Genomic DNA, 9,817 nt, shown 5'->3' on the forward strand with positions numbered 1-9,817 from the left:
GCCCGGCCACTCCCCCGCCCGGGGCAAAGGGGCCGCCCCCGGGGTACGGGCGGGCCCGGGGGGTCCCCGCCCCACGCTGGGGCCGCGCAGCAGCAGCGAGGCCGAGGCCGGTTCCCAACACGCCGTTTATCAGCCGTCCCCAGCCCCCCGATATTCGGAGCCCCCCGTGGGGATGGGGCCGGTCCCGGGCGGCAGGGGGTGGTTAGCGGTCCCCGGCGGTAATTAGCGGTCCCCGGTGGTAATTAGCGGTCCCCAGCGGTGATTAGCGGTCCCGGGGGCCGGCAGTAATGAGCAGGGCAGGTCTCCGCCGCGGCTCATTCGCTGGAGCCTCTGTGCCAACGGGAGAATGTCCCGCTCCATCCCACTCCCCTCGCATCCAGCCCGGACCAGCACCCCGGCTGGCGGGGGTTGGGGGTGGGAAGAAGCGCTGAGCTCTCAGATCCTGGGGGGAGGTCTGCCTGTCTGTTAACCCTTTCCTTGCTGGGCAAAACGTGCGCGGACTCGGAGTGGCAGCAAATCCGTGTCCAGGAGGCCGCGCCGGGCAGGGTCGTGGGGATAACAAGCAGGGAGGGGATCTGTCACCGCGTCTCTGTCGGGTCGAAGGCAAGACCGAAATTGAAGCGGCTGTGGTGGCCCCGGGCCAGGAAGCGGACTCCGTGTGCGATGCTGCATGTCCAGATCTGCAGGGACAAAGGGGACGGGTGGATGAGCACCCAGCAGGGATACTGTCCCGCCCCTGTCCCCCGGTGCCAGCCCTACCAGGTAGGCGACGAAAGCCACGTAGGCAGCCAGTAGCAGGCTCAGGGGAATGTGGTACTCCAGGCCGTGCAGTGTTGGCAAAAAGTCCACCACGAAGTAAATGTTGATGGCGCAGACCAGCCCCGTTATGAGGGTCATCAGCACCTTCCCCGGGCTGCGAGCAGGGCAGTGGGCATCAGTGCCAGGGCAGGGCTCCCACCCTGTGTGCCCCTGGGCACAGAGGGCTGGGGGAACTGAGTCTGTGCATGAACCAGGCCCCAGCAGGAACATCTCTGCACCCCACAGCTATATTTCACCCCGTGGTGGGGCTCTAGGTGTGGATTTTGGCCACCTTCCAAATCCAGGGCTGGCAGTGCCAGGAGGATGCTGCGGGTCCAGGGTGCCCAAGGAACCAGATGTCACTGGGAGGAGGATGATGAGGGTAGTGATGGGGTCTGTTCCGCTCTGGCTGCCCTGGGCAGGTGGGAATGGACATACCCCTCCCATGTCCCTGCACTAACTGCCCCATGGCATGGTCTGGGGGGGCAGGATGGGCCAAAGGGAAGGTGTCTGCAGCCAGAGCTCCCTGCTCTGCCTCCCCTGTGCCTCCCCGAGTCCCAGCACTCACAGGCTGTTGCTGAAATCCTGCATGAGCGGGTGCAGGCTGGTGAAGGTGAGCACAGGCAGGACGGCAAAAGGCAGCTGAAAGGAGAGCGGGATGGGGACGTCATGGCTGCCAGGCCAGGGTGTTGGGGGCAGGTGGTGCCCTCCCAGCCCCTTACCAGGATGCTCTGCAGGGCGTTGAGCAGGTCATTCATGCCTGTGAGGTGGCTGATGTCCTTGAAAGCGGCCACCAAGACAGTGGGCAGGATGGCAAAGGAGCGGGTGAGGAGCACCCGGGTGAAGCGGGACCAGCGGAGCCGCAGGAAGCCCTGGAACACGGCAGAGCCCGCACCCTCGCTGTGCCTCTGTCGCCCCAAACCCTGGCTGGGGAGAACAGGGGCGGCATCTCCCGCTCCCTTGTGCCAGGGCACTGAGCGGGCTCCTGCAGGGCTGCCGGGCCCCGCTAGGTGTCAGCTCCGACTCGTTAACACAGGATCTAATTAACTGGGGAAACACTCCGTGGGGCACCCGCAGGGTGCAGCGGGTGGGCACCGTCTCCATCCACCTCCGGGGAACAGGGACACTGGTGCTAGCAAGCGCCACCCACCAGCTCCCTGCAGGAATGGTGGGCAATTCCAAACACTCCTGGGGGAGTGTCTGCCCATAGAACCCCCTGCCCAGGGCTCACCTGTGATTTCCCTGCTCTCAGCCCCTCCTTGGGGGCAAGGGCCAGCATCCCTGTCTCTCACCTCCATGACAAACTGTCCTGCATAAGTGCCGGTCATCGTGGAGCTCTGTCCTGCTGCCAGGATCCCAATGCCCCAGATGTACAGTGCCACTGCCCCGAAATAGCAGCCCAGGATGACACCCTGTGTGTAGGGACACTCCAGTGGGCACCCTAAAGTGTCCCCCACCCCAGGAATTCCCATCAGCTCCCAGATCTCTAGTGGAGTTATAACCCCCCACAGCCACAGGGGTTGATGGGGAGAGTGACACATCCCCCAAATGGGAATGAAGCTCACTGGGCACAGCCTGGTGGCACTCACCCCCTGGTAGATATCCACAGAGACTGTCTCGTTGTTGGTGGGGAAGATGCCGGCGAAGTGACTGATGCTGCTGTTGATGCACTTGTTGTGCTGTAAGGCACGGCAGGCACGAGGGTGACACCACCCAGCAGCTCCCACAGGCACAGGGGAGCCCCACACATCACCTCTCAGGGAAGGAGAACGTGCAGTGCCCAGGGGATGCTGGTCCCACCCGTGCCCACAGCTGGGCACAGCTGCCATCCCCCTGTGGCCATGGGGTAACACTCACCACGTCCTCGTTGCGCTGGTGGTAGAAAGCCTCGCCAAAAACAGCCATGACAAAGAGGTTGATGAGGAAGGAGACAAAGAGGGCCAGGCAGGACTCGGTCAGGAAATACATGTTGGCCTCCCGCACTGCCTCCTTCTTGGAGCGGTCGATCACCCGTGTCTGGGCATGGCCAGTGGCATGGTGGGTGACGTGGGGTCACGGGAGCACCCCTGTCCCACAGCCAGGGCCATCTGGTCCCCACCAAGTGCACCCTGAGGCACCCTGGCAGAGCCGTGCCTGTGGCAGTGCCTTGATCTCACCTTGACCAAGGAGGAGTGCAGGAAGATGTTGTGGGGCATAATGATGGCGCCGATGATGCCCATGGCCTGCAGCAGCTCCTTTCGCCCACAGCCCGGGCAGCTGGGCAGGAAAATGCCCTTCAGCACCTCCACCTGCCTCGGCCCCACCACCACGTACTGGGAAGCAGTGAGAGGGGGCACTGTGAGCTGCCACTCCCTGGCACAGGCTGGGAGCACGGGGACACCGTGTGGCAGGGTCCCTTGCCAGCCTTGCAGGAAAAGGGTTGTGCCCAGCTCCCCCCTTCACCTCATAGCCAAAGGTCAGGGCCATGATGGTGATGAGGAGGCCGAAGAAAGCCTCCAGTTTGCGGAGCCCTAGAGAGGTCAAGAGATGGGGTGGAACAGAGCAGGGTCACTGGTGCCACATGGGCACTGACAGCACCCCCAGCCCTCCTCCTGGTGCTCACCATACTTATCGAGGAAGAGGAAGAAGAAGGTGTCCACGATGGTGATAAGGACGCCAGCCCAGAGGGGGATGCTGCAGGATGGCCAGGGGCAGGATTAGATACACGGAGCAGGGCCAAGGGGGAGCTGGGGGTGCCTGTGGGGAGCCTCACCGGCCAGCTGAGAGCAGGCTGAAGGCAATGGCTGTCCCGATCACCTCCTGCATGTCAGAGCCGATGATGGCGATCTCAATCATGAGCCAGAGCAGCACACGGGGCACCTGGAGGGGACAGAGGTGCCTGAGCCCACAGTGGTGCCTAGCTCTGGGCAAGCCAGCACAGCTCCTGGGTGCAAATCCCAGTCTCCAGGCTGTAGCAGAGCAGCATGGGGACTCCAGAAGACCCCTCTCAGCTTCTTTCACAACACAAACTCAGGATGAAAGATGGGTATTAAATCCGAGCCTGTTTCCCCCCTCCTCATCCATGCTCCAGTGAGAGCTGAGGGTAGGATCTGTCTGTCTAGATAGGGGGGTTTGAGGGAGGCAGAGGGATGCATCCAACCCTCCTTCTGGGGACCTGTCATTCACCCAGCTCGTTCCTCCCATCAGGATTTTGACACTAAGATGGGACCCCCAACTGCCCCCTCCTCTGTCATGTGATCCCTCCTCTGGAGCTCCCCCCAGCTTTCTGCCCCAACACGCTCAGGCTTTCCCGCGTCTTTCCCGCGTCTTTCCCGCGTCTCGGTTTCGCGTTGCTGCCCCACGCCTGGGCTGACTCTCGCGGGGACGCTCTCGTGTGTCCCCAGGTCACACCGGGACACTGAGGCAGCTGCTCACCGCCTCTCACCCTGGCCCTGCACTAGGTGGGGGACAGCAGGGCTCGGGGGGCTTTGGGGAGCCCCTGAGAGAGGCAGGTCGCTCACAGCATCCTCCTGCTCCTCTCCAGCCCTGCAAGGGCTGTCACCAACCCAAGCACGGGGTCCCAGACTGTCACTCCCCGTGGTTGCTCACCTTGGGGTAATAGAGGTAGCAGATCTCGCCCAGGTCCTTCCCGGTCACCACGCCCAGACGGATGGCGAGGCGCTGGCACAGCAGCCCCAGGACGGTGGCCCAGAGCAGCACCCACAGCAGCTGGGGGCAGGAGGGAGGGGGGCAGCGGGGACTGGGGGTGCTGCGCAGGACCCAGCCGCCCGGGGGTCCCCGGTTCAGCCAGGGTGGCAGGGAGGAGAAGGGTGCAGGTGCTCTCCCAGCCCAGCCAGAGGGGCGCCCCCCGCAGCCCGGGCTGTGCTGCCCCCGTGCCGAGGCCCCCGAGCCCTTCCCGCTCCCGGGCTGGGGCAGCAGCTGCCAGGGGCAGCCGTTGGCGCTGGAGAGCTTTCGAAACCCGCGCCTGCTTCCTGAGCGCGGGGGAGCCGCTCACCTTGAACCCCGCCAGGGCCCCGCCCTGCAGGTCCGACTCCACGTTCCCGGGGTCCAGGTACGCGATGCTCATGAGGAATCCGGGACCGGTGAAAGCCCAGAGTTTCCTGAAGCTGAACCCGGGCTGGGACAAGGCAGCGGGTCAGAGCCGGGAGCTCCGTTCAAAGCAGAGTCTCTTGGTTGCACATCCAGCCCCTGAGCCCGGCGCTGCCCGCACGGGTGTGTTTGGCACACGGAGGGCATTTTCCTGACAGCTTTGGAGAGGGAATGCTGCCCCAGCCTCCCCCTGTTAGCAGCAGTGCTGGAGGGGCAGTGAGTCCCCTCTGACCCATTGGACAGTGGTTTGCAGGGGGTTCCAGGGCTGACAGGCACCCGTGGGATTCCACTGCTGTCCTCTGCTTTTGCTACCCTAGGGAATACTGTTCCTTCCCCTTCTGTGTTCCACTGCCCCGAGACCAGACAAGGATGGGGAGTTCTGGTGGGGTGCAAGCAGCCTTGGGGAGCCCCACTGGGCTCATCCATGGGTGGCCCAGGAGTGGTGTGTGAGCAGTGGGGTGATCCTTGTGGCTGGGTAGCACCTTGCCCCATTGTCTCAGTTTCTCCTTCTGGAAAACTCTAAGCATGGAAACACTCAACCTAGGCCTGTGACTTGCATGAGCTGGGTCTGGGGAGCTGGGGGCATGTCCCCAGGGCATGACCAAGATGCATGTTCCCCACTGCAGTGGCCCTTTGCCTCCTCAGCTCCAGCTCCCTGCAGCACCGTCCCGTTCCCCTGCCCTCCCTGAGACATGGCCATGCAGCACCTACCCCACTGCCCTTGGGGATGCTGATGAGCTCGTCCAGGTAGGTCTGGTCCTGGGTGCCAGGGCGCTGTGGGGCCATGGGATCCCCGTTCAGGGACCTGGTGAGGCCTGAGGGGGACAAGGAAGAGGAAGGGAGGTGGCAGCCTGCCAGGGGGACAAGGACACTTCGTGAGCTGGCAGCTCTGGTACCAGCTTCCTTCAGTCCCACCTGACCCTGCCTGATGAACCCATGAGGGTTTTCCGGGGGGGGGCATGAGGATGGCTATATGGGATCTATGAAAGGCCACCCAAAGGGATCAGATGCCACCTCCAGCTCAGGTGTCCCTAAAAGCCCTGGTCTGAGCCCCGTCTTCAGCAGTCCAAGAGCCAAGCGCGTTTCTGGGCAGCAGGGACAGGAGGGAACACGACTCTAGCTCCTGCTGCTGGATGGGCATAGAGTGAGGACAAGAAGCTGGTGCTGGTCCTGATCCTCCCTTTGCAGCCCACCTGCATCCTGGGAATTGGTTGAATCACATTCCCAGGCTCAAGGGAACAGAGAATGGGGCAGGTGGGGAATCCAGGACAGGCTGGGGGGAATGGTGCCCACTGAAAGACGGAGCACAGCCAGGGGTCCCAGGGTGGAGGGAAGGGGGTCTAGGGGATGAAAGGAGGCACAAGGGGTCCCAAGAAGTGTTGTGAGGCTCACCTGGTTCCAATGATGCCATGGGTGGACTTGATCCAGCCACAGTGTTGAGGCTTCCTGATTTCAGCTCTGAGCGCAGTGCCCGCTGCCCTGCCTTTAAAGGAGCCCCCTGCAGTTGTGTCATCCCTCCCCCTCCTCAGGAGGAGAGGAGGAGGATAGGAGAAGGAAGTGCTCCTTCCCTACCCTTATGAGCACACACAGTCTCGGTTCCCCCCCCCCTTCCCTCCCCTTTGCCTCACACACGTGCAAACACGAGGCTCCCTCACCGGGCTGTGGGAGCAGCCTGCGTGTCACTGTCCATCACGTGCCAAGGGCTCTGCTGGGGTGACTGTGGGGATGTGGGGACAGGGGACAGTGTCCCACAGGGCGAGAAGGGAGGGCTGGCCCCACGGGAGTAGGGGAAATGCCATACAAGTGGGAGTGAGGAGGAAGCAGGCACGTGTTGCACAAGGAGATCAAAATGCGGCCTTGGCTGCTGGGGAAGCACCCAGCCAGGCGGGCTCTGGGCCACAGGGTGCTCACACCACCCTCTGTGCAGGGACCTTCATGCCAAGGATGGTGTGCCAGCGTTGCAGTGTCAAGCTGTGCCAACAAAAGCGGGCACCCTTCTGCCCGCCAGGCCGTGTCCCACAGGGAGATGGGCAAGGGGTGTCCCCCAGGAACACGTGGGGTGGTGCCAGGCACAGGGATGTGAGCCTGGCCCTGCTCCACAGTGTGCCCCAGCCACCCCCACCCCCTAAGTGAGGGCTGGAACAGCTGGGAGAGGGACAGGATCCCACCCAGGAGGAATGGCAGGGCTTGGGCACACAGCTCACTCCACCTGCCCTCCCTGAGCCTCAGTTTCCCCAAAGCAAACAAGACTGGGCAGGCAGTGCTGGCTGCTTTATTTGCTGTTAGCTGGAGGGGGGCCAGCTGGGGAGCTGGGGAGGGGGCTGGCAGCACCAGTGGAGGCAAAGGGGCTCCCAACGGGCCGCTGGTGGGCGAAGAATTCCGCAGCAAAGGAGATGGTGTCGTCTGGCTGCTGGTGGAGCAATGCCTGTAGGAAGTCAGACAGCAGTGCCCGCACCTCAGGGTGCTGCTGGAGGTAGGCAGCATGGGAGAGTTGCAGCTCCTCCTGCAGTGGGGTGGACAGGATGGGTGGGGTGGGCACAAACACACATTTCCCCCATGGGCACTGTGCCAGGGTGAGGGGGACAGGAGCCCGGGTCCTTTCCCACACTTGAGAGGGTGTGAGGAAGGATGTTTGTCCCCTGCCCCCTCTGTGTGCCTCCTGGACGCACCAGGGGAGACCCTGCTGGAGACTGGCACAGCTCCAGGTCCCCTTGTCCCCATGTCCATCTTACCTTTCTGTCCAGGAAATAGGAGTAGAGCTCCATGTCCTCATCCCATTCCAGGGGTTCTTTGGGGAAGGGGAGCTGGGGTGCAAACCTACCTGGCAGCAGAAGGCAGGGCACGGTGTTCCCCCTGGACTGCCAGACAGCGGGGAGGGGCTGCCTGTGCTGGGGGAGCACAAACCTGCCCTGCCCAGTACCTGACTTGCTGAGGATGGACTCGTCCTGGAGAAGCATCAGCACCGGGGCGCCGATCTGCATCAGCTGAGCCAGATGCCTGAGGGGGGAAGCAGAGCCCTTGGCGTTCCCACCGTGGGTCCCTGCAGCCTGGCAGGGCTGGGCGCCCCTGGCAGCGCTGCCCTCACCCGCTGGGCAGGAAGCTGCTGTGCCACACGCTGGGGGCGCCGCTGCTGGCGCGCACGGCTCGGCGGATCACGAACACCTCTGTCTCTGCCGAGCCCACCGCCTGCCGCTGGATGCCCAGGGCGGACTGGGGGCGGTACAAACAGCGCTCAGCCTTGGCTCCGTCCCCCCTGCCCCAGCTGCCATCCCCATGCCGCCCGCCACATTCTGCCCGCTCCCACTTCCCGCATCCCACCCTGAATCGCAGCCCGGCCCAGACCCGCCCGTCCCACAGGCCCTCCGGCCGGCGGCTCACATAGCTGAAGGTGCAGAGGTCGCCCTCGCTGTTGATGGCTGGGAAGACGAGGCCGGGGGGCATTGTCCGCCGGCGGGCCAGCACCCGCAGCAGCAGCAGGCTGGCGCCCTCCAGCAGCCGCGCCCGCAGCCGGGCCCGGCCGTACGAGAAGCTGTGGCACTGCGGCTCTGCCTGCGGACAGACAGACCTGCCTGCCTCATGGGACAGCCACGGACGCTGTCCTGCATCCCCAGCGACAGCATCCCCGAAGCTGGGCAGCCCCGGTGAGACAGGCCGGCGGTGCTGTCCCCTCCCAGGATGTCACCCTGCCTGCCCTCAGCCTCACCCCTCCCTCCTGCAGGGTCCTCGTCACCGTCATGCCGTACTCGTGGCTCACAAAGTGGGTCCTCTTCTCGGTGGGGTGTGGAGTGAGCTGCGGGAGGGGTAGGAGGCACGGGGTGGGGGGCAGAGCCAGGGCACCCCTCCTCTGAGGGGGGACCCCGGCCCCGCTGTCAGTCGGGTACCACGGCAGATGCATTGTGGGAAACTCCCCACCCCAGCTGCCACCCAGAGGAGGGGATGAGGACCAGGCTGGTGGGGCAGAGCTGCAGTCTGAGCATGACAAAGGACACCAGGCTACCCACAGCAGCCTTGCTGGGGGCACAGGCCCCCGGAGGGCACCACGGCAGGGCACACCCCAGGGCAGCAGGTAGGACACAGGGAAGGGGACATGCCACTACCACATCAGTCACCTCCAGGCACTCCTGCTCCTCCTGCTCCAGGGTCTCCAGCTGCCACGTCAAATAGGCTGGCAGAACAAAGCCATGCTTAACCAATCCTGTTGGATGGCACTGTCCCCATTCCCAGCCCTGGGGGCTGGTGGACAGGGATGTTCCAGCCCCAGGGGAGGAAGGAACTCCCCAAAGGCCACCCCTGGCTCACCTTTGAGGCTGCTGGAGACAAGCACACCATTGTGCTTGCCTCGGAACCTGGTTTGCACCAGGATGCAGCTCTGCATGGGCGCACCTTCCTGCTGGTAGGGTGCCCACTGGGCTGCCATCCACCACTGGCCTTGTGCCTCGTCCCTTGGTGAGGCCCCCACGGCCACCACTGCCAGCCTCTCAGCAAACAGGCACCCCTCCAGCTCCTTCAGCCCTGCACAGAGGGACGGAGACCGCGAGGAGATGGTCACTCTGGTCACTCCCTCGCGAAGGGACCGTCGCCCCTGCCCAGTGCCCCTCCCTGCAGGCTGGGCCGAGCCCCTCGCCATTTATCCCCCACTCTCAGTCCCTCACTCTCCGGCTCCCTCCTGCCGGGCCGGTGCCCCCAGCCTGCGGGACAAGGGCGGCGGGAGGAGGCACGCACCGATGAGGCTCAGGAACTCGGCAGCAGCGTCCGCCACGCTCGGGCTGTCCCGTGGGCGCTCGGGAGGGGGCTCCATGCCTCGCCGGGCGGCTCCTGCTGCCGGGGTCTCAGTCAGGGGCGGCGGGGCTCCCCCGGTGCCGCCCCACGCGTGACCAGGGGGCAGTGACACCCAGCCCGCCTCCGCACCCCCCTCGGGTCCCCCCGGGTC

General features: G+C 64.5%; 2 protein-coding genes across 2 annotated transcripts; both read right to left on the reverse strand.

Annotated features, from left to right (window-relative positions):
- Positions 1 to 500: 500 nt before the first annotated feature.
- Positions 501 to 4,879, reverse strand: SLC11A1 (solute carrier family 11 member 1). Its single transcript, XM_058027713.1, has 13 exons — positions 4,793 to 4,879; positions 4,387 to 4,506; positions 3,551 to 3,657; positions 3,401 to 3,471; positions 3,241 to 3,308; positions 2,955 to 3,110; positions 2,656 to 2,814; positions 2,388 to 2,477; positions 2,091 to 2,210; positions 1,521 to 1,670; positions 1,367 to 1,440; positions 760 to 913; positions 501 to 680 (listed from the first exon to the last, which is right to left on the reverse strand). Exons 1-13 carry the CDS (start codon positions 4,862 to 4,864, stop codon positions 579 to 581), a joined length of 1,443 nt encoding a protein of 480 aa, XP_057883696.1. The 5' UTR covers positions 4,865 to 4,879; the 3' UTR covers positions 501 to 578.
- A 2,280-nt stretch (positions 4,880 to 7,159) lies between these two features.
- Positions 7,160 to 9,775, reverse strand: CATIP (ciliogenesis associated TTC17 interacting protein). The gene is made up of 9 exons (XM_058028506.1): positions 9,610 to 9,775; positions 9,187 to 9,399; positions 8,997 to 9,052; positions 8,591 to 8,677; positions 8,266 to 8,436; positions 7,973 to 8,097; positions 7,808 to 7,884; positions 7,620 to 7,708; positions 7,160 to 7,390 (listed from the first exon to the last, which is right to left on the reverse strand). The coding sequence occupies exons 1-9, from the start codon at positions 9,683 to 9,685 to the stop codon at positions 7,160 to 7,162; spliced, it is 1,125 nt and encodes a 374-aa protein (XP_057884489.1). The 5' UTR covers positions 9,686 to 9,775.
- Between the last annotated feature and the right edge of the window lie 42 nt (positions 9,776 to 9,817).

This window comes from Melospiza georgiana, chromosome 7, assembly GCF_028018845.1.
Source record: "Melospiza georgiana isolate bMelGeo1 chromosome 7, bMelGeo1.pri, whole genome shotgun sequence".
Taxonomy (NCBI): Eukaryota; Metazoa; Chordata; class Aves; order Passeriformes; family Passerellidae; genus Melospiza; species Melospiza georgiana.

Bases quoted from the DNA above. Each gene is read 5' to 3' on its own strand.
- SLC11A1 (XM_058027713.1), bottom strand. From the start codon at position 4,864: ATGAGCATCGCGTACCTGGACCCCGGGAACGTGGAGTCGGACCTGCAG. The intron at 2,815-2,954 runs GTGAGATCAAGG...GGCCATGCCCAG, and splicing joins TGCACTCCTCCTTGGTCAAG to ACACGGGTGATCGACCGCTC. The intron at 2,211-2,387 runs GTGAGTGCCACC...CCCTACACACAG, and splicing joins CTGTGGATATCTACCAGGGG to GGTGTCATCCTGGGCTGCTA.
- CATIP (XM_058028506.1), bottom strand. From the start codon at position 9,685: ATGGAGCCCCCTCCCGAGCGCCCACGGGACAGCCCGAGCGTGGCGGAC. The intron at 8,098-8,265 runs GTGAGCCGCCGG...TACCGCCCCCAG, and splicing joins ACCTCTGCACCTTCAGCTAT to TCCGCCCTGGGCATCCAGCG. The intron at 7,391-7,619 runs GTAAGATGGACA...ACCCCACTGCAG, and splicing joins CCTATTTCCTGGACAGAAAG to GAGGAGCTGCAACTCTCCCA.